The 22,994-nt window shown below is 49.9% G+C and overlaps 1 protein-coding gene and 2 non-coding genes across 4 annotated transcripts; 1 reads left to right on the top strand and 2 right to left on the bottom strand.

Annotated features, from left to right (window-relative positions):
- Nucleotides 1–414: 414 nt before the first annotated feature.
- On the bottom strand, nucleotides 415–21,965 carry DPP9 (dipeptidyl peptidase 9). 2 transcript variants are annotated; one of them, XM_062015222.1, is made up of 21 exons: nucleotides 21,788–21,965; nucleotides 19,754–19,841; nucleotides 16,663–16,916; nucleotides 13,784–13,896; nucleotides 12,562–12,735; nucleotides 12,182–12,350; nucleotides 11,935–12,048; nucleotides 11,517–11,645; nucleotides 10,953–11,014; nucleotides 10,325–10,425; nucleotides 8,677–8,854; nucleotides 7,769–7,934; nucleotides 7,571–7,650; nucleotides 5,456–5,608; nucleotides 5,114–5,249; nucleotides 4,415–4,560; nucleotides 3,975–4,121; nucleotides 3,686–3,838; nucleotides 3,093–3,235; nucleotides 2,255–2,366; nucleotides 415–1,803 (listed from the first exon to the last, which is right to left on the bottom strand). In XM_062015222.1, the coding sequence occupies exons 2-21, from the start codon at nucleotides 19,807–19,809 to the stop codon at nucleotides 1,711–1,713; spliced, it is 2,679 nt and encodes an 892-aa protein (XP_061871206.1). In that variant the 5' UTR covers nucleotides 19,810–19,841; nucleotides 21,788–21,965; the 3' UTR covers nucleotides 415–1,710. The 2 variants fall into 2 exon arrangements, with proteins under 2 accessions (XP_061871206.1, XP_061871207.1); XM_062015223.1 differs by lacking the exon at nucleotides 19,754–19,841.
- Nucleotides 21,966–22,324: 359 nt separating this feature from the next.
- Nucleotides 22,325–22,396, top strand: TRNAG-UCC (transfer RNA glycine (anticodon UCC)). The gene has a single exon. It is a non-coding gene; the product is annotated as a tRNA-Gly (tRNA).
- A 315-nt stretch (nucleotides 22,397–22,711) lies between these two features.
- Nucleotides 22,712–22,784, bottom strand: TRNAV-CAC (transfer RNA valine (anticodon CAC)). The gene has a single exon. It is a non-coding gene; the product is annotated as a tRNA-Val (tRNA).
- Between the last annotated feature and the right edge of the window lie 210 nt (nucleotides 22,785–22,994).

Genomic DNA, 22,994 nt, shown 5'->3' with positions numbered 1-22,994 from the left:
ACGAGCACAGCAGGCCCAGCACCTGCAGAAAGCAGCTCCCAGTGCGGGCTGAGGGCTGTGAGGGCTCGGAAGGGCCTTGAACCCCAGCAGCTGCAGCCCCCCAGCTCAGGGGAGGGAGTCGAGGCGAGGTCCCCAGGCTGCAGGAGCGCTGCTGACAACACCCCAGGTCACACAGAGCCCTATCCAGGATCCCCAGCTCTGCATCTCCAGCCCCTGGGCTCAGGCTTCCCCCCGAGGAGCAGCAGGGAGTTAATATTCTCTCCAGCGCTCGGCCCAGGAACACAGCAAACAGAGCCCTTTGCTTCTTGCTTTTGCCACGGCCACAGCTCTTGGCTGCCTCGAGCCAACTGTCATTTCTTCCCCACAGCTCTCTCCTCCACTCCCCAGCACAGGCACAGAAGGGCAGGCAGCAGCTCTGGTGGCCGTGTTTTAATGAGTCGCTACATCTTACACTCCGTTATAAAAGAATAAGAATCCATAAAAATATCTTCTTTTAATAATACGCACTTAAACCCCCAGGGCAGCTCCACGAGGCTCCTTGGGTGGCTTTTGTGGTTTCCTTGTTGCCCCTGGCAGAACCCTTGGCTTGAGGGGGAGGGGAGGGGTATGTGGCTCCCCTGAGGTGCGATTGCTCAATCCCCTCACCCAACCCCTTGTCCCCCCCTCCCCCTTCCCCAGAACTGCGGTTCCTGTTGACCAGGTAAATAAAAACCAGAAGAGAGCGTTTGCTGAAGTAAAACAGGCGAAGGGAACAGTCACTGACCCGCAGAGAACTGAAGCACAGCCAGTTTCAGTGCACATCTGAAAGCTCGGGGTGTCGGGGAAGGTGGGATCAGGAGGCAGCACAGAGAATGGAAGGGAGGGAAGATTTGCATAAATATCCATCTTGTGTTGCAAAATAAACAACCCCCAAATGCTGCTGTGATCTCGGGAGAGGGGATGTGGGGTTGGAGCCAGCTGCCTTCAGACCTGTTGGCACAACTCTGCTTGCGAGCTGCCATTAGAGAAAGGGATCAGAGGAGGCCGTGAGCGGCCCCAGCCACTTCCTCCATCTGCTCTGCACAATGAAAACTGAAAGGTAGACAAAAAAATAAAGGAGAAAAGACTAGTGTTGCATGCTCCTGTAGAGCTCTCTTCACATCCCAGGGCTCCACGTTGTCACAGCAGGGCCAGGACACAGCAGCAGCAGCAGATCAGCTCCCCCCAGGGCTTGTCGATAGTAGTTGTCTCTTCCCTCCCACTCCTGGCTTAAGGCAGCTTGCTGATTCAGCTCTTCCACTTCCAACACAGGCACTGAGTTCTTGCAGGTGAGAGTAAGGGAACTGCAGAGGTGCAGTGGAAAGGGAAAGAAAGGACAGGGGAGAGAGAGATGGACACAAACCTCAGCTTCGAGAGACAGACCATTGTCCATTGAATCCCAGGATAGAGGGAGTAGCAGCAAAAAAAAGCATTAACAGCCAGGCTGGAGGAGAGGAGCAGGACGAGCAGCCGAGCAGGGGCAGACCTCCAGCTTGGAAGATGAAAGAAGGTGGCACTGTCCAAAAAGGGAAGGTGCCCTCCACACTCCCCCCTTGCTTTGGGGGGGGATGCCCAGCCCGGGGGTGGGCACTCAGCCACTTGTGCTCTGGGTTAGATGGCTGTTGAGGGAGGTGGCAGGGCACGGAGGGGCAAGGTGAGCTGTCAGTGTCCAGTTTGCAGAGGCTTGTGCTCTCAGAGGTATTCTTGTAGAAAGTGCAGCAGCGTGATTTCATAGTGCTCTCCTGACTCAGGGCACCGAATACTGTGTCTCTCGTTGGGGTAGATCTGTGCAGGAGCAGAGACACAGCCTGGTTAGGCAGCAGCAGCTCATTCAGCACAGACAAGCCTCTCTCACATCAGCCCTGCTCCTTCAACCCAGTCTCCACCGAGACAAAGAGGTGCCAGGGAAGGTCTAGAGAACCAGCCCCCGTTCCCTAAGGTGAGTGGGCCACTTCTGCTGCCACCAGCCAAGTGAGGAGCAACAGTTCCAGGCCTGAGGGCAGGAGCCCTGTTTGCAAGAGATTCTGAACACAGGCCACATCTGTCTGCAATCAAGCAGCCACAGTGCCACCTCCCGGCCACCTCCCGGAGTCAGACGAGGCACTGACTCATCCACACTGCAACAAGATGTGGCAGCACCTGCCTCCACCTTCTCCCGCCTCCAGAACACACAGAGGAAAACTTTTCCTCTTTCCAGCTTTAAGGAACCTTCCTGCTTCACTCTTGTTCCTCCTACCTGCAGCTGGTAAGGTTTCCCAGCCCGGATTAGCTGTGATACCAGGAAGTTGGTGTGAAAAAAGTGCACGTTTTCATCCAAAAAGCCATGGAGGATCAGCAAACGGTTTGGCCTGCAGAGGGGATAAGAGATGGGAGGAGAAACCACACAAAGACATCTGCTGTGGGTCTGAGCAAAGAGCTGCCAGTTGGGAAGCCAAAACTGAGCAATGACAGGCACTCAGAATAGTGTAAGGACACAGATGTGGTCCTCAGCCCCTCCCTGGGAAAGGAGGCTGGGGGTACAACCCTCCAGCTTGATGCAGAAGGCAGTAACCAGCCAGAGGAGTTAACATTAAATGGGATCAGAATGGTGGGGCTGGAAGGGCCCTGCAGAGCTGTTCCAGCCCCAGCCCCTGCTCAAGCAGCTTCCCCTGGCTCAGGGGGCACAGGAACGTGTCCAGGTGGGGTTGGAAACCTCCTGAGAAGGAGCCTCCACATCCTCCCTGGGCAGCCTGGGCCAGGGCTCCCTCACCTCAGCACCAAAGGACTTTCTCCTCCTGTGCCAGGGGCACTGCCTGTGTGCCAGCCTCTGCCCCTTACCCCTTGTCCTGGTGCTGACCACCACAGACAAAAAGTGTCACTTTGTCCTCCTGACACCCACCCTTTATGGATTGATCAGCACTGCTCCCTGAGCTCAGGCTTCTCTTCTCCAGTTGAACAGCCCCAGGTCTCTCAGCCTTTCCTCCCCCTCAGCACCTCGGTGTCCCTGCACTGGCCTCTCTCCAGTACTCCCCTGTCTCTCTTGGTGGCATCAAGCAGGATTTTTGAAGCAGATCCCTCAGCTCCATGGTACTCACTCATTGGGAAGCTTTTCCACGTGTAATGCCACAGAGCCAGCCTCGTAGCCCTGCTGGTTGTTCTCTGGGATATCCATGTACCGCTCGGTGTAGCCGGTGTCATAGGCCATCCACACCGTGACAGGAGCACCTGCTATGGCAATCTGTCCAACAGAGAGGTGGCAGGAGACAGCCTCAGTTATCACATGCTGAAAGAGTTCTAAAGTCTTCCCTGTTTTTTCTGAAGGGGCAGGAAAATCAGGCCCTGGGCTGTAGGGTTCTTCTGTAGCAAACCCACACACAACACAGATTCCTCCCTCTTGTTATTCCCTCTTCTGGGGAAAATTCCTGAATGCCAGCACTAAAAGCTTCCCCTTTTTCAAGGAAGGCTTGTGGAATGATCCAGAAACTCTGGTAGGGATTTGGGAAGGGGTTAGGGATAGCAGCTCACACTGGATGCTGGGCTAAAGGACTGGGAACCACTTTGTCCTCTCAAGCCTCAGCCAGGTGTGATCTGTAAGCAAGACATTCTCACCCATCCAACAAGCACATCACAGCACACAAAAACCCCAACTGCAGATGTTAAAGAAGCTGAGGCCCACACCCAGACCTACCTTGAAGACATTGGGTTTACAGATCAGGCCCATGAGGGACAGGAACCCCCCATAGGACCAGCCATGGATGGCGACTCGACTCAAGTCGATGAACCCGTATTTTTCTGCTACATAATGTAAACCTTCCACCTGATCCTCTATCTCCACCTGACCCTGAAAGGCAACAAGGAACTCCAGGTTAGTAGCTTTCTAAATCTACAAGCTCCAGACAGAAGAGAACAACACTCAGCACAGGAAACATGCAGCCAAGCAAGCGAGTAGAGCTGCATCCCCTCCGGTGGCACCTTACCATTTGGTTCTTCAGGGCCCCTTCAAATTTGAGTCCTCTCTGGCACGAGCCCCTGCCATCAATCACTACCACAGCATAGCCCAGGGATGCTAGTGTGTTCAGCCTTAAGTACTTGATTCCTTTGAAGGAGTTATTCACTAGCTGCACCTGCAGGAGGGAGGGAAGAAAAGTTTCAGAGCTGAGCAGCTGCCTCGCAGTACCTCCCTCTCTGTCTGTGCCACTGTGTAGGATCCAGGGCTGGACAGCAGCCACTAATGGAGCTGTCAGAGCCATACAAATCAGGCTAAATGCTGGGAAAAGCAGCTGAGGTTTGAAGCAGGGGTCAGAACAGTGCCCATTGCTAACCAAAGTGGAAGTCTTGATGCATGACCAAGCTCCAGAGAGCTTTGCCCTTGGGCAGCAATCCCATGCCTGACAGCAGCAGTTATCTGGATGATTACCTGAGGGCCTCCATAGACAAAAAGCACCGTGGGATGCTTCTTCCCAGGCTGGACATCGTGAGGTTTGTAAACCATTCCATAGAGCTCAACATCCGACTGAGTGCGGAAGTGAAAGATCTCAGGTGGGATGTAATCTGGGGGACAGTCTGCAGAGGGAAGTTCAGTCATTAGCAGTGCAGCAACTGGCATGAGGCTCAGCCTCCTGCCTGCCCCAAACAAGCTCATTATCTTTAAATTTGACCCCAGTCAGGGCTCCTTCAATGCCAAACCATAGGAAGCCTCAGCAAGGCCTCGCAGAGGAGCCTCTCACTGGGAACCATGCAGCCTCCACGGGCCTGCACAGGGCAGTAGGCCATGGAAAGGGCAAAGGGATCCCAGGAGCAAACATCAGCAGCAGCTGGGGATGCTGAGACAAGGCACTCTGTGCCTCCACAGCAACACAGGGAAGGTTAAGAGCAGGAGTGGGTCAAATGGAGAAGACATTTGCAGGAGGGATTTGGGTGCTGTATCTAAAATCTACAGCCTTAGGATGAAGTAGCCATTGTAGCCCAGGAACTTGTCCCCTCCCTCTTCAAGTCATAAATAAAAAGCCACCTAAACCTACTGCACCCCTGAGCACTGCCTTTGCTCCAAGTGTGAAAGAGGAACATCTTAGAAGCCCACACACCAGAGAGAACTGACAAGTTCCATGGGACTTACTGGCTGCCTCCATCATGCTGGCCCAGAATTTGGGCTGCTTGTGGAGAGGGTCGTCGTCAGAGCCGCTGAGCTTGTAGACATGCACACAAGGTGGGGTGCTCACGCTGCTGTAGTGGCTGATGAACATGTCAAAGTTCTACAGAGACAAGAGAGGAGAGTTAGGGGCACATGGTCCTTCATTTCATACATCTCATCTCCTTCATGCAGACGAGACCTCCCTCGTCTCAAACAACCAAGACAAAGAAGCCCCTCAGGACTTGTGAGTGGACTTCACGAGCACTCCTAGCTAGGATTCCCTCAGGTAGAGGACTGAGGGCATCTTGTGTCTAACAAACAACAAACCTGGCTCATGGAACAGCTGTGGGAGAAGCCTGGAGTGGTGAGTCGCACAATTTCTCCAGGAGACTCGTAGCTGACCACGTAGAGGTGGTGTTCCAACGGGGTGTCCTTTGTGCCTTGGAAGTATACCAGCTTTGTAGCCTCATTGACCCAGATCTACGTGGAGGAGAGAGGGCTCAGTGACAGAAGGATCCCAACTACTGTCTCTTTGCCAGTTCAAACAGTCTGTCCCCAGGCAGAGTAGCTTAGAACACAAATAGACCATGACAGACTGCCCGTGGCATCAGGGACTGTACACACTGCCTGTTGATACAACAGGCTGGAGAGCACATACACAGAGCTTGGGGAATCAGAATCAGAGTCATTTGGGTTGGAAAAAGCCCTTGAAGCTCCTGGAGTCTCAGCCTTCTCCTCACCCTGCCCAGCCCAGCACTGACCCACAGCCCTCAGCACCTCAGCTCCAGGGCTCTGGGATCCCTCCAGGGCTGGGCACTCCCCCAGCTCCCTGGGCAGCCTGGCACAGGGCTGACACCCCTCTCAGGGAAACAGTTCTGCCTCAGCTCCAATCTACAACTTGAGGCTGTTTCCTCTTGTCCTATCACTTGTTATTTGGGAGAAGACACTGACCTCTTCCTCACTGCAGCCTCCTGTCAGGGAGTGTCAGAGAGTGCTCCTGGTTGCCCTCAGCCTCCTCTGCTCCAGGCTCAACACCCCCATTCCCTCAGGCTCTCCCCAGTCCCCTTGTGCTCCAGCCCCTTCCCTGTCTCTGGACATGTTCCAGCACCTCAATGTCTTCCCTGGAGTGAGGGGCCCAACACTGAACCACAAAGAGTGCTCACCCAGCTTTGAGAGACTCACAGCACTTGCCAACTAACGAGCATCAACTTTTGGGCTCTGTCCCATGCTTCAATACTTTACTTTCCATGCTAACTCTGGATTACAGGGGGATATCTCTCTTTTTTTCAGCAATCATGGTAATAAACTCCCATCTGAGGAATGATCAGTCTAATAGCTCTATCAGTACCTAACTGATGCTTTTAATGCTCAGATAAAGCCGCTTCCAAAAAAACAGCCAGCCAAGGAACAGAGAGCACAGCTCTTAAATACTGCATTGATCCAGCAACAGTAACTGAACTGTTTTCCACCTTCACAGTTTCCCAGTGCTGAAGCCCAAATGCTATTTCTGGCTAAGCTGCAGTTTGAAGACCACTGTCGACAGCAAAGGGAAAAAAACACCCAACTCAATTGGTCAGGAAAACCAGGCAGAGCCCTGTGGAGCAACAAATGCATCCAAATAATTGCTGCTAACACAATTTTAGCCCTAACACATGCAGGGCAGAGCTGTGGCCAAAATCAACAGCATGTACAGTGAGAATCCACATGGGGAGGGACAGCAGGTTAATTGCAGATTGAGGAAAAGCAGCAGAAAGCAAATGCAGGGAGCTGGAGGCCTTTGAAAAAGTGAGAAGTGGAAATCCAGATTAATTGGAAAGGAACAGACAAGGTCTTTATTTTGACAGAAATCACCTGGGAGCATTAAAGACCAGACTCAGAGTTAATTCCTGAAGCAAAAATGGAACTAGGTTTCTACAAGATTAATGAAAAATAAAATCATTTCTGGTTCTTCTGGAACCAACAACAGATCCAGTTTCTCCATATTCTAAGTTGCTTTGTAGTCCCTGGCTGCCTCCTTCCTCAAGGCTCTGCTGAGGGAATCAGATGGAGAACAAGAGTTCACTCTAAGCACTGGGACGTGTTTCCAATTCACAAGCACTCATTGGGGTTAAAATGCTTCAGGAAAAGGCAGAAATCCCAAGCTTCCCCACAAAATGGTTCTTTGTTGCTCCTGAACCTCAGACTTGTGTCCTTTTTTATGGCCTGACTCACTCGTGGGATTTACCTAAGGAGAAACCTGAAGTCTGATTAAAGAGGCAATCAGTTCAATGTGCACTGCACTACAGCACTTCTGGGGAAAGCAGAGGCAGCAATAAAAAGAGAAACAAAATAAAGCTTAAGTAGTTCTAGCTGGTCCCAGGTGTAACACAGGGCAGGGGCCAGGACTGTGGGCAGACAATGCAGAGCTGCAACACTGTAAGAGAGAATGAAAACAAGCACTACCTTGGATCCATGCCTGGCCAGCACCTCCCACTCCCCAGCAGTCAGGGCAATCTCCTCTTTGATGGGACATTTGAAATCATCTGGAAGAAACAACATGAGAATAAAATCACTTCCTTCACCCCTAAAAAAATGGCAACACAAAGCAAATCAGAAAGGGAGCTCCCAAGACTAAAAACACCAACCAGGTGCAGCTCTTACCCTCACTGTGGACATATGGCTGCACCCAGTCATAGCTGCCCTGTTTCAGGATGGCTGTGACTCTGTACAGGTGACAGAAACCTGTTTTGCATTCGTTGGCTCGGATAAAGCAGAGCTCTTCCTCCTCTCCCTCTGGTTGGATGAAAGGATAGAAGATATCATGAACCTGTCACAAAAGGCAGAAGAACCATGAGTACTTTGTAGTGAGACAGCAGAGACCTAGCTGAGGGAGTCAGTGCTAAACCACTGGGCTTTCAAAGGAGAGGAGAGGGTGGAGAAATATCTTAGATGAGCAGCTAGCAGGGAAAAAAAGCCATTCCATGCTTTCTTATTTGCACAAAGAAACTCTGGGCCCACTCAGAAGACCAACTGCTCTGGGCTGTCCCACCAAAACCAGCACCAGCCTGGTCTCCCAGCTGTGGCAGTCTCACTAGGTGGCTGTTTTCCCAACACCACGGTGTGAGCTTCAGCTCCCTTTGTCACTTCAGCACCAAAATGCTTAATCTCAGAGGCTGAAGTTTATTGCCTGGCTCCTGTGTCCATTACCTACCTAAATAAGTACAGATTCCAGGGATTAGGGTTGCTCATGCTTCAAGGAGCCATTTAATCTTGTAATAAAACATCCCCAAAAGAACAGCAGTGTTACATCCAGAGGTGTCAGTGCCTGAAGTGCCTGTGTTCACCAAGGATGTCAGCAAGAACTGAACAGTTCCAACTGCAAGGAGAGGCAGGACCCTCATCACTCTTCTGTTTTATGGCTTTATCAAACCCCAAATCTGCAACTACTGGGTAGCAAAGTGGTCTGCTGGAAGCATGGACTAAACTGGACACACAGCCAACATGAAAATGGTTAACTGTGGGGGAGGAAGGGGCAGCCTGTGTTCTCCTTCCAGCCCTGAGCCTCTTACATTTATCCACACATCAGTGGTTTCTTCATAGATCACAAATGGCTGGACATTTTCTGGCACAGTTTTGGCAAATTCAGCACGCTGCTCCTCATTTTCTGGGACTGGAATAAAGAGTGCTGGAGGCAAAAGGATTAGCTGCAGTCGCTGCTGAGGTCTGTCTAGGAACATAGCCCAGGCACTGGGGAAAGAAGTTGGAGGTGAGTGTCAGTACCACAGAATAGATGTCCCTTTCTAACATTCAGAACATGCAGCCCTTTTTTCTCCCCCACCCCAACCCTGGCTGGCAGCAAGGATTTAGGCATCTGAATGCAAAGCTTTTCTCATCATTGCTGCTTTCTAATCTCCTGGAAGCTTTGCCAACAAGCACGGACTGCCAGACATCTCTGGTATTTCACAGGGGTATCGTTCAGACAAGATGTCTGACAGATTTGCCAGAGTGTCTGTGCCAAGGGAGCACTGTTAACAGAACCCTGTCTCCAGAAACACAACTCTCCCTGGGACAGCCCCTCCAGCAGGAAGCACTACTTGTTTCCTAGCAAGCTCCTAACGAGCTGAAGCGATCACTCTCCAAGTGATCCATTGGTAGGCTCCCTCGTCACACGCTGCCCTAGCAGGGAAAGGCACAGACCTAAGACAACTGCCAAGTGAAGGAGTCGCTTCAGTCTCAGCCTTGTTCCTCTCCAAGGAGAGTCATTGGAAGTGATGCTGCACTGCAGGCCTCTCAACATGACAGATGGCAAGCCACCGCTGCATAGTGCGGCCACCCCAAGGCCTGGAAGTGCATCAAGGGAAGTTTCATCATTAAGACAGACTTTGCAAAGAGCCAGCTCTCCCCCAGCACCTCAGCAACTGTGGATTTCATGAACTGATGTATTCAGCACATTTAGATAAGCTCTGGTGCAGAACATAAGCATCACCTATGGGATTACCTTCTGCTGTAAAGCTCTATGAATTTAGTTTCCAGAGCAGAAAATTAATGCTGAGTTACAGAGTGTAATCCCCAAAGACACCCAAGTCACCTTAACTTGATCTGCACAGAAACTAGTTAACAGACAGGCAAGTTAGAGGGGAAAGAAATGAAGAGCTTTACAATTTCAAATCAATCAGGGTGGTGGGAATTCTGTAACTCTTGAGGCAAGGCTGGCCAGCACAAGACTGTCTATCACATGTGGAGCAGGAGTGAGCTATGGGAGCACACCAGTCTCAGAGCAATCTTTCCCCTTGTACACGCTGCAGCAAGGGCTTAACACCACACCAACTGCCCACTTTCCTGTGATAGCTTTGGCATCCATCACACCCCGGGCCAACAAACAGCCAGAAAGCTGCTTACAGCACATCCCTGCTTGCAGCAGGAAGCACCTTGTCTTCAGCATCTTCAGTTCAAAAGGCTGCCTGCTTAATAGAATCAATGTCATTTCTATTTGTGGTGGTGACTGCAAGCCCACAGCTTGTCACCCTGCACTACATTTGATTAATTCCTAACTTTTAGGATGTTACAACGCTGGGAAAAAAAACCCCATGTGCCACTTCTGGCCCTCCCAGCTTTGAAACCAGGTCATGACTGCAATACAAAGCATGTTGAAGGCCTGCAGTAGTTCAGCCAGGGAAGCCCTCAGGGGTATTTAGTTTGGAAGAAAAGCTTATGTACTATTTGCCATCTTGGGTCCATCCAGCACGGGCAATGTACTCCACCGTGGGAAACAACGCAGCAAACGGTTGCACCAGCTCCTTGTCCTGAGCACACAGGATCTGCAGCAAAAGGAAGGTCCAATATTAAAACCAGGCTACTACCAGATTTCCTCATCTCTTCCTATGGAAGCTGGGTGGAACAGGAGAACAGAGAAGTTTAACTGTTGGCATCAGCAAGGGTGGGGCCAGGAGAAGCCTTTCTACAAATGGCAGGAAGAGAGGGGAAAAATAAGCTTCAAAGCAGAATTATTTTGGCATTCAGCCACAGAAAAGGACACACAGCCAGGGACTGAAGCCCAGGACTGGATCAGGCTTCAACCCTCCTGCTCTGCTACTGACAATATGGTATGCCAGGCTAACCCTGCTTCCCGCTTCCCTCCTCTCTCCCAGCTCCCTCTCCACCAGAACTTGTCAGTATTGCCAAGTTCTTCTGTTCCCTGACATTACAGAACCAGGTATCACAGGAGGATGAAAACAAAAGGCCAACACTGTCCAGCATGTCTCAGTGATCTCATTTTAATTTCAGGGAGCTCCAGAAGCAGTCAACCCTCCCGTGCACTACCCCATTCTGAGTTGTTTTCACTTACCTTACCCTTGCTGTCTGTTTTAAATTCTGCCAGCTTTAATGTGATCTTGGGGTTTTTGCTGCCTGCAGAGAAGGGAGTGGAAAAACATCACAATGAAAGCTCCATGGTTATCCACAAGGCAGCTCCTAGGGAAGAACTGATGCTGTTCCTACTAAAATGACTGTGTGTGAATACACAAATGTCAAATTATGGATGTGAGCAAACACCACTGTAATCCCTGGAGTCACTCTGGGGATGGGAAGAGTTTGCCTTTGCCTTGCCTGCTTGGCTGTGCACATGCTCAGGAAGGAGAGTAAAGGTGGGATTCAAGATGTATTCCATGATATGTCAGTAGATACATTCCACCCTCTCAGCAATCCTTTTGTTTAAGCTGAACTTTAAATCTCATTCCTTTCTTGCAGTAGATTTTGGGCTCAGGAACTCAATTAGGCCTCAAGGTTTACAGCCAGCTTCTCCATCCTGCTAAGCACCCGATTAATCATGCGAGGTTTATAGCACAAATTCCACTGCTGCTGCCAGCAGGAGTCAAGAGTTGCATCAGCAGCCCTGTGGTGTTTCACTTACCTGTCCTGGGGTACCGATAGGAGTCTGTTTTTCTCTCCTCTAAGGCAGGTGAAGGAACGTGGATTATCTCCACCTCTGACTCATCCACTTCTTCATACAAGATCCGCAGTGTTTTTAAATCCTCTGAACCTAGGGCAGGCAGGAAACACCTTTGCTACAGTGTTTTTCAGCTGTTTCTAACATGCCTGGAGCACTGCAGCAGTATGCAATGGTGCAGAGTGTGTGTGTCCTGGACTGCCAGCTCCCCAAAATACACCTCAGAGCACAATCCTGATTCCTCACTGTGTTGTTCCTTCAGGTTGCACCCCCAGAAATAGACCAAACCCAGGCCAGAGGAAAGCTTTGCTCAAAATATGACTGGTGACAGGGGCCAGCAGCAGTTACAGGATCAGAATTAGCTAAGCAGAACACCACTGACCTTCTGTGGAAGCTGTTGGACACCACCAATAGCCTGTGAAGCGATCAAACTCCTCCTGAATGACAAAAGTGGCTACACCAGCAGACTTGGGGTCATCAAGAACATTGGATAAGCCTGGAGAGGAACAAAGGAGAGACTGCAATGACATCTCCTTGGAAAAAGCTCATCCAAAAGAAATAAGCCACAGACATCAGCCCTTCCAGCCCAAATCTGTCAGGAAGAACTTCCTGCCAAAAGCAGCAGCTACCTTTATGGCAGTATGTCATCCGCTTCTCCTCTCCTGTCTCAATGTTTGCTACCCACAGGTCATTGTTATTGATGAATGAAAAGAAGGCAGGGTCAGCAGGGCAGATCTTGGGATCCATTCGTGGCCCCGTGCACTGAGTCTTGATCTCCAGAGGCTTCATTGGAGACACCTACAGCAATAGACACAGCATCCAAATCAGCTTCCAGCTTTGTATTTGAAAGGCTTAAACCACAGGTGTAGTAAAGGCCATGAAGTGAGGGCAAACATAGGCCTGACAGGACAGGAGAGAAATGACCGTAACCAAACAGGAGCAGGTGTGTGGTCACCTCTGACCAAAGCCATTAAGCTTGTTTCAGGTGGTAATCATAAAAATCACTCACCATGAAACCATTCTTGCCCCCATCTCGACAATGGAAGAGGCTGTTGCTGGCCTGGAAGAGGAACAGGCCACTCTCACTGTGGAAATCATACGATGTTATCCCGAAGACACCAAGTCGCTTGCGCTCCCTCAAGAGCTCCTCTTCCCTGGAATACATCCCATGATGAGGGGTTGCCTAGTAGTGAAGGAAAGGAAAATCTGAAAGCATCTGTAAGGAGATAAGCTTTCACAGAACAGGAATGCTCTGAGACTGACACCAGTCAGTCTGTGAACCCCCAAAATACAGCACACCAGCCAAAACCAGTCAGTCTTAAAACACAGGTCTGTAACCATCAGAGGACTAAAGGCTACAGGTCCAGGAGGACTAAACCAACCACGTGCCCTAAAGTTCCCTCTGCACAAGCTGGACGAGTTGTGAATCTATCATTTCTGCAGTTGACACGTTGGCATCAACTGAGGACAGCCACACTTGCTCTGCTTATGCAAATCAGATGTAGCCAATTAACTTAATGACGTTATCTGCAGCCTTCACAAACAGTTTCCATGTCAGACACTGCAAACACAAGCTCTTGCAGGGATCTTGAATTACCCTGAGGAGGACTAGCAGTCCAAATGGGGTCAAGACAGTTACATTCTTTTCCATCAAGAATCTCTTAGTAGGGAAGAAAGACCAACACCCTCTGCTCTCTTCTTCAATACTGTTAGTGACAAAGGACATCAAGATACTGATGCTGGAGAGGAAAATTCACCCCCTTCCTGGTTCTCTCACAATAGAGAATAGGGCAGAAGCAGCAGTTTAAATTGAACTTTCCCAACTCTCTTATAAGCAGGAAAGATGACAGATGGGCAGTTCCACCAGTCACATCCACAACAAGCAGGGGAAGAGCCCAGGAAAGACAACTAGAGGAGAGGTGCACTGTCCTGTACCTGAGACTGCATGTTGGTTTACAGAGTCCTCTTTGCTAGGTCAGCCCTCTCCTTGCCACATCAACTGCTGTTTCACACTCACTGCTATAGTTTCATTGCACACACAAGTGACTGTATTACAAAGCAAAGCAATTCTTGATACAACACTCCTACCAACACCACTCTCTGTGTCTTACACGCTGCCATGCTGTTCTCTCCCCTGCTCAGCACACTGGTACCCACCATACCCAGCCTCACAACATCAGCCAGCTTTCCCCCATGCACTGTCAACCCAGACACTTCATGCTATGGCTTACCTGAAAGTGATCCAGCATCTGTTTCCATGACAGCAGTAGTAAGGCCTCCTTCCGTACCTTTTTGGGAATCTCTGAGTAAAGAAGGGAATTCTCCCTGCTGCCATATGGCATTCCTGTTAGGAGGACAAAAGCAGCATCCTACTTCAGATTAGCCAGGACAAAGAGGACCAAAAAGTCTGATAACAGAGGGGCTGGGGCTGTCACTGAATCATACAATGGGTAGGGGTTGGAAGGGACCTTTAGAGATGATCCAGTCCAACCCCTCTGTCAAAGCCCAGAGGCTTTTACCAGCTGCCATTGCCAGGCAGCTCTCAGTTCAACCACAAAAATCACATCTAAACTACTCAAATTTAGCTAGTCATTTATTTAGAGCTGTCCCTAAGCAAGATTTAACACTGACCAACCTCTTCAGAATGGGTTACATCCACATCTCCTCCCTCTGGACCGTTCAACCCATGCCCTGGATCCATTCTAAAAAAGCCACTCCCTGAATGGGTGACTCAACATTACTCTCCACATTTCCCAGCCAGGAATTTGCTACAGGGACTTCATTCAGGCCAATGCACTGGCCTGCAAGTAGGGGGAAGAGAAAAAGCTTGGAAGCTCTAGAAAGCCCATTCAAATATGAAACAGTATACTACACAGTCAAAAGAGCATGTCACTTTACATAAGCCTTTGACTCTGATTACCAAATAAGCTACTGGCCTTCATCCAATTCCCAAAACAACTACAGCAAAATAAACCATCCTGACACATGATTTTGGGACTTTCAACAAAATCAAAGACCACGAGCTCTGTATGGTTCAACCAGAACTTTGCAGAGGGAAATGTGCCCTGATATTGTCCATTGTGCACATGTTCTGGGCAGAACAGAAAGATTCCTGAGCTGGTTAACCCAGCAGCACACTTCTTAAAGCTGAAATATTAATAAGTGCTCAGGAAGCAAAGCAATGTGTGAGTATATAATCCTCAGAGATACAAAAACACCACAGTGCTGAGCATGTGGTGTTTAATATAAGCAGCATCTGCCATGATACAACATAAAGTTCTATGGGGACAGCCCAGGAATGATTTAAGATGTCCAAACAGAAAAAAACCTGCAGATAGGAACAAATTACTATATATAAACACACTTGACACTCATGTGACTGTGACCTGAACTCCCTTTCTCCTTACATTAGTACTTTCTACAGTGACCTCAGGCTAACTACAATCAATCAGCATTTACAAGAGAAGTATTGCCTTCCTCCCATAAATACATCACATTTTGCTCCCAAGTGAAGAACCCCTACAGGGAAGTTCTTCAGAAGCCTTCACCCTGCTCTTTGGCACACAGTCACTAACATAAAAACTTGCAAATTGGGATTTAATGCTGGGACAGGAATAGCTGGCTGATGTGAAACACTTAGGAACTGCTGAAATGAGTTCAGAGTGTTCAACAGCACATGGTGTTCAACTCAAAAGATGCTCATTATGGAAAAAAATACCCAAGCCAGCATTTTCCCTTTATGAGGAATGCCTGACAAGAGGTATCCTGGTACAACCTGCCAGATACTGATCTTAAATGATGATTCAATCTGCTCTATGCCCTGCACATTTCCTTAAGGGATGGAATACTGACAAGACACTTGTGTGTCTTCATTCCTGGGTCTTCACTCCTGGTTCTTGCTCCTCTAACAGTCACACCCCTGCAGAACATCAGGCAGACAGTAGCTGGTCTGGTTGACATTTCATACAACACAACAACATGAAAAACCCACATTAAATTATCTACTTAGCTCCTTAGTTCTTTAGTCATCTAGATCAAAAGCCCTATCAAAGTCAACCTGGCCTTGAAACACATTCAGCTTTAAAGCAAGCCTCACGGTTCACACTCAACAAGAAAGATATGCTAACTCTGGATATTGCCCTTTATGGTAGCATTTGTGTCATAAGAATGTATGAGGAACTGTAACAAATCCAGTCACTGGCACAGAGGAGCTGCTTCATGACAAAACAAATCAGTGCCTCAAATGCAGCATCCTATGCCCTACAGTGACCTACACTCAACAACTCAAAAAGGAAGAGGAAAAACACCAAGCAGGGTTGTTTCAGGAAAGCAGTTGCTGGATGGAATTGCACATCAGGCAATTTCTTTACTGGCCCAGTAATGATCAGCTCATGCCCCAAAGCATAACAAACTCTTTATAGTCTATAAAGCTTCCCATGCTACCAACCACAAAATTATGCAGCTACTGAAAATCCAACCACTCTGTCACTAATTACATTGTGGCTCCAACTATAATGAGGGACCTGTACAACACAGCACTCTGCTGTCTTTCCATCCTACTGTGAGGAAGAGCATATTTCCTTGTGAATACCATTAATGGTTCATTCCCACCTCATCTTTTTTTCCTCCTCCCCCTTTAACCTTGAAAGCATCCTACCTACATGGTACTTGATAAAGCAGAGACACTCCACCAGCTCACCATTAGTACCTAGAACTTGCAACATGTAGTTAGTAACTACTAGACTGTTGATTCCTTGGAAAGTCAGTGTCCATTTGTCCTAAGCTAGAGGCACAAGACAGTCCTGGCTTTGAGAAATATCCCTTCTCCTGCCCCATCACCTGGACTGACCTGGGCTGCCAAAGGACACAAGGTAGGTCTGGCTAACCAACACCTCCCCTTGTCACTAAGCAGACAGGCTGTGGTTAAAGCCTTCTGTTTGGGACTGGAGAGGTCTCTGCTCAGTTCCAGGCTTCATTATAGATGGAGCATGCAAACTCTGAGCAAAGTTACTTCACCTGAGTTCCCCTGTGGAGATCCCTCCCATCCCTTTCCTTGCCTGTTTGGATTGGAAGCTGTCCCACAGCACTCATGCCTGGCACGCTGGCTTACCCAGGTAATAAAGACGATGAGAGTGAGGGCTGGACTCTTCTGTTTTCCGGACAAACTGGAAATCATGGGGAGCTTTGTTCACTATCATGCCCGAATACTTCCTGCTGCTGTGAATAATGTCACGCAGCCCATCCCAAGAATGCTTTTGCACCTGGAATTGGGAAGGCACATCCTCCATCTCGACCACTTCAGAGCTGTCTGATAGCGTGTCCACTGCAGTCATCCTCTCTTCCCCTTCAGAACTGGACAAAAAACTGAGGGAGGAGTTGAGGGAGAGAATTAAGCCTTAAAAATCAAGCAGGCACACTCTGTTGCTTAGAAAGCTCTGCATTAAATGAAGAAGAGGCGTTTTAACTACAGATCCTAGGACCCTCTGTGCTCAAAAATGACACTTTAAACATGGAAAAGCCCATCTCCCATCCCATGCTGAGCCCTGTAAATGAAGATATTAACCTCTGAGAACTCACTCTCCCAGGACTAGTTCTAGGAACAAGCTGTTAAAAAGGAAGTACAGGCAGCAAATTCTGGTGCAGAAAACAATCAGCTTGACTCAAAGGAAAACCACCCCAGGAATTTGGGTGGATAAGTCATCAAAGCTATGACCTATCATAAAGGCACACAGATTTCTGCACTGGAAGAGCATGAAAGTGAAGCTCCCTTCCTGCTGTAAAGTGTGCTCATCACTTAGAGAGAGGTTTAAGCCAAGCACAGCAGCTCACTTACCTGAAGGGTTACTGCAGCCAAGTATGAAGTAGGAGAGATGGCAAAACAGGAAGAAAACAGTGCAATTTGCTAACAGAAAGATGGCAGCAGTAACAGACCCTGGTCATATCCTGCCAAACGTGGCATGCATTCCTCACACATTCCCCAGCTGCCATTTACTGAATGACAGAGGCTACAAAAACGCCTCCACGTGCAACTACAGCAAATGTTAATCAGAGGAGACGTGGACTAACAGACTTGCCCAAGGTCAGTGATGTAATCCATTGCAAAGCAGGAATGAGCCTGGGACTAGGGAAACCAGTTTTTGTCACCCCATTTGAGAAGTTGTGTTTCCTTCCCTGAGGATGCTTTAGGTTGGTTTTGGGGGTATCTGGAAGAATGGTCCAAAGAATTTTAGAGGAAGTGCAGTTGAGTGAAAAGTTAGGCTGGAGAAGTTTGCTCCATGGAGACAAAATCATCACCTTTGACAGAGCACCAAGATCAGCAAACCAATGACTAAGGATTACACCCATAAAAGGCTTTGTCCTTAGCAACCCCTAGATTTGTATTTCCAAATTAGATGTTCCTTGACTGCTGCCTGTCACTTGGGACAGTGACCTGACAGTCAGCAGCTTCTGAGGTGAAGGATTAAGCAAGAATTACACATAAACCAAATCTGAAAGACTTCAGCCTCAGTAAGATGCTCAATGAGTTCTTTCCCAGCAAAAAGAATCAGGGGAAAGGAGAAGGATGGTTATTTATATCACCACAAGCAAACACTTGCCTCCAACCATCTTCTACCATGGATAGTTTTCAGGATAACCCTCAGTTTGCCTTGAGGATTCCCCACCAGTTTGCACCTTCTAACAACTTCTCTGAAAGGAAGCTCTCAGTTTGACATTATGGCAGGAGATGAAGAAATCTACACCAAAGTACACCTGGACTCCCTTAAACAACAAGCACAAGGCACAAGGGCAGTAAATATAAGCCTATCTTCAAACTGCTACGTCCCTAAACTGTACCAAATGTGCCAATAATAACCCAAGACCAAGCTCCTGAAATAGGTCTGTAGGTACTCCTGGTACCAGCTGTAAATCCAGAGCTTGGAAATGAATAAAGAAGTGTCTTTTCCAATCAGAGCCAGGCAGGAAGCCCAAGTAAAACCACAAAAGAGAACGTGACGGGATGTTCTAAGGCTGTGAGTGTGTCTGTGGCCTCTCCTGCCTACAGCCAGGATCTCCATTTCAGCTACGAAAATCACATCTGAAGGCAGAAGTGTTGCCTATCAGAAACACATGACAGGAAGACCACAAAACCCCACAGACTGGGTACAATTCTCTCAGTCCCACTGGAGGTCAAGTCAGTCAATGAAAATAATCTGGCTTTGGCTCAAGGTTCCTGACCCTTAGGTTACTGTCACCCAGTTAGTGAAACTGCCTTAGTCAGTTTTGACTCCTCATGAGGGAAAGTTCCACCTTTAAGGGCTCAAAACAGTCCACAAATATTGTACTGGTAACTGTCCCAAATCAAACTGGAGGCTGAAGTCTCTTCCAAATCACATTGCCATGACTTTATGATTCACTGGAGCAGTGAAAGGCACAACTTTTAGCTTTGTACTGTTCTCATCCTGGAGATAAGCAAAGCAGCCATCACATAAAATCACATGAAAGTGTTGGAAATAGCACTATTGTAGCTGTAGCCTCACAAAGCTCAGGTCTCCAATGCAGAGTAAAATGAAAACTCAATTGCTTCACCCATCATTCCAGCCATCTCTTGGACAAAACACAGACAGTGTCTGGCAATGCTCTGTATGTAGGAAACAAGTGTAAGGAGTAGCTCATCTAACTGAAACTGCAGAGTGAATTTGGGGATTACTCAAAGGTGAGTTAGATCAAGACACCAATTTCAACCATCTTATTCTTAGGTCTTGAAACTTCATCTGAGGTTTACACCTTCCCAGAAGAACAGTCCCTCACAGTCCTCATGTGGAGGCACTGATGCAGATGAGGGAGTGCTGTTTGCTAACCTCACTGCCAAAAACATCCAGCTACCCCTTGGAAGTCTTTTCCATGCCTTCTCTGCCCTGCCTGGCCACGTTAGATGGATCAGGCACATGTCCACCACGCCCTCCTTTCAGAAGGAACAGGTTAGTCTGAAGGGAACAAGCAAGCACAGGTGGGAAATCAGCACAAGAGAAAACTGTAAAGCTTGGATTTGGAAGTCAGTGAAATAACTTATCTTGCCAAGTCACTTCCTGACCACAGCTCCCTGGGCAGAATTATACACTTGGGATTCTTCAGAAACCTCATTCATCTCCAAGAGGTGACTATTGCTCATCCCATACAACCTGAAGGTCAATAAAGGCCCTGGGAGTTGCCAGGACACGTACCTTCTCCAACTTCCTGCAGTCTCGTTTTCCAGACGAACCCTCTTTATCTTCTGCATTAACTACTCAGCAAGCTGGGCAGGACAGGAAACTGGGAAGGAAGAGGAAAAAAAAAGTAGCAAGTTTCATGTAACCCTCCCATCATAGGACTAAGGCTGCATAAAAGCATCCTCTGTAGGTCACGTTTCCAACTGAGCGGGAAGGCACAAACAAGCTGAACTTCACTTGGCAGAACAGATCTGGAATGTAAAATGCAACCAGCACATGCTGGATGTGAACAGCCCAGAGAGAGACCTCTTCATCTGAACAATGGGACTCTGTGAGCAATGTGGCCTGCCTCACTGCTTCCTACAATCTGGGAACTCTCCCTACTGACCCTTCCTTTCATCCCCCTCCCGAAATCCTGACACTTTCACAAGCATCAGGTACTGAGAACAGTCTGGGCCGTACACTTACAGGCAAAGGTCAAACAAAAGGCATCATTAGCAGCCCCACTGCCAACTGCATCACAGTCCCACCTGGGTTATAAAAACACATTTGTCTTCCAAGCCAGCCTGGTGCTTCCCTTTGCCTCAGCCTGATGCCACAGAGGAACCCTGGCTCAACAGACAAGCCCATTTTCCACAGGCATAAGAAGGCACTACCTTCACTGCTGGCCTCTCTACCCAAGTACACTCAAGTACAAAGATCTCTGTCTCCTCTTCAAGAAAGCTCTGAATCACAGACACACCCGAGATCTGCCACTATCTTTTACCAAGCCCCCTGGTCTGCCCAAACAGCCATTTGTCCCCCAAAACCACACTCACAGGAGATCAGGAGAGACAAAGCACGACAAAGACGCGCCAGCAGCGAAGCTCCTAAACTGCAGAGAACAGAGAGAGATGAAGCAGCAGCATCCAGTAATTGAAGAGCAATTTTTGATCCAAGCACGAAGGGCAACAGGAGTGATGCTCAGGAATGCTGAGTAACCTGGTCTGATCTCACAGCTGACCCTGCTTTGAGCAGGGGGTTGGACCAGAGGCTTCCCAAGGTCCCTTCCAATCTTGGCTATTCTGTGATTTTAATGATTCTGACGAGCATCTCACCCTCATACATTTCCCAGAGAAAAGGAACAACAATATCCTCCAAGACTGAACCCAGACAAAAAGAAACTGAACAAAACAGACACAAGAGATCAGAAACCTGACATGAATCATACACTGATTTGTCACCGAGACCCCGAGGGGCCTGCTGGTGTATTCAGGAAGAGCCAAAGCAACACAGTCACCTAGAGGAGCCCTTAAAAATGTTCCCTGTTGTGGCTGAGAGCTTTTACATCTCCTTCTGCAAAAATAAAAGCAACTGAAGGTGGAATAAACCGCTGGAGATTTCTCTACAGAGGGACAAGCTTTGCAAAGGCTGTCAGCAGAGTCCACCTCTGCATTGTGAGGGAGGCTGGATGCCCTGACAGGGAGCTCCTGCCCTTGTCGTGGAGGGAAGGCCAGGCCATGGGTTAGCAGGAGACTGGGGAAGCCCAGGGGATGGAGCACCCCATCCTGCCCATTGCTGGAGATGGCTCTTTGCCTGTGGCAAAAGAGGAGCCAGCAGCTTTTCACCTGCCTGTGCACAGTATGGACTGCTGGGGGGTAAAACACCACAGCCCTCCCTTCCCAGCGCAAAGCATTCCACCCCATCTCCCCATCCCTGCGAGCCATGGTAGTAGGGGAGGACTGAAATGCAAACCCACCCGGGGCCAAGCAGTCCTTCCACGCCAGAAGGACAAACCGTGGGCGAGCAAACGCCCCGCGGGGGCAATGGCTGGGCGCTCCCTGGAGGTGAGGACACGAGTCATGGAGGGACCAAACACACCCCTCAGCCCCCCTGAGGCACCTCCCCCGGCGCAGGGAGCGGGTGGAACGCGGCCCACGGAGGGAACAAACGCCCCTTCCCCAGGCTCTGCGCCCTCACGCCGGGGTACCCCCTTCCCGTGCCGGGGGAGAGCGCAGCCCCTCGTCCCACCGGTCCCACGGAGCACCCCCCTCTCCCCTCCTCACTCACCCCGGGGCGCGGCGACCTCCCCCAGACGGGCGGGGGGTGGGGGGGGGCGGCTCCTCTGCGGGAGGGCGGGGAGGGGGGGGACGGCGGCGGCGGCTCCGTCACTCCCGCTCCATGTCCCGGACACTGGGCAGCCCCGGAAACGGGGGAGGGGGAGGCGGCGGCTGCCACAGCGCGACCTTCCACCCGGCGGCGGAAATGGCGGCAGCGCGCGGGGGCGGCGGCGGGAAGCGCCGGCTCGTGGTAGGCGGGGAACAACCACCACAAAGGCGGGAAGGGACGGGGGGGGGGATCGGAATCGTTCTCCGCAGTGAGGGCGACACGGAGAAAATTGAAGCCGATAGTTAAAGAGATAAAGTACCTAAAGGATATTTTTTTCACCACTCAGCCTTAGAGACGGGCATCAGATTTATTGCCGCCGCGAGGCAGTTATGGTGCTATTCTCATCCCTCGCTGCCCACACTCCCCCCAGCCCATCGAAGATGGTTTGGTCCAGTGGGTAAGGTTGCTGAGTGAGGCCGGGACAGGGATTCCCGCGAAGCGTTGGTGGTATAGTGGTTAGCATAGCTGCCTTCCAAGCAGTTGACCCGGGTTCGATTCCCGGCCAACGCAACTCACTTTTTTTCCCTTCTCTCCCATATTTTTTTTTCCGCGTTTTTCCGGCTCCCCGCCGATGCCGAAGCTCCCTCAGGACGCGCCCGCACGCCCAGCGCCCTGCGCGGCTGCGGCCCACCCACAGGAACCGCGGCGAGGCCCCAGCGCTGCGGCACATGGTGGTTAATTCTCTTCCCAGCTTGCGGTGGGGCCTCGAGTCCCCGGGAGACGGCGGGAAAATAACTAGAACTAAAGGGAAGAAAGAAAGAAAGAAGGTTAAAAAAACCCCAAAGCAATCGGGGGGGAAAAAAAAGACGAAAAACCAAAAAGTGGTGTTTCCGCCCGGGATCGAACCGGGGACCTTTCGCGTGTGAGGCGAACGTGATAACCGCTACACTACGGAAACCGCGCTGCGAAGGGTGTTCGGGAGGCGGCTGATGTTGCCGCGCTCGGCGCGAGCGCCGCGGTGTCTGAGGGGACACGATCGTTCCTCGGGGCGTCCCCTCACGGCACCTCACAGCAGCTTCAAACAAAACCTGCCCCAAACATCGAGAAACGCCCCGCGAGGCCCCACGCGGTCGGCCTCAGCGAGTAATTAGTGCCTCAAGGCGGCCGA

Source organism: Colius striatus, chromosome 25, assembly GCF_028858725.1.
Source record: "Colius striatus isolate bColStr4 chromosome 25, bColStr4.1.hap1, whole genome shotgun sequence".
In the NCBI taxonomy this organism is placed as follows: domain Eukaryota; kingdom Metazoa; phylum Chordata; class Aves; order Coliiformes; family Coliidae; genus Colius; species Colius striatus.
This window is presented reverse-complemented; position numbering and strand designations above follow the sequence as displayed.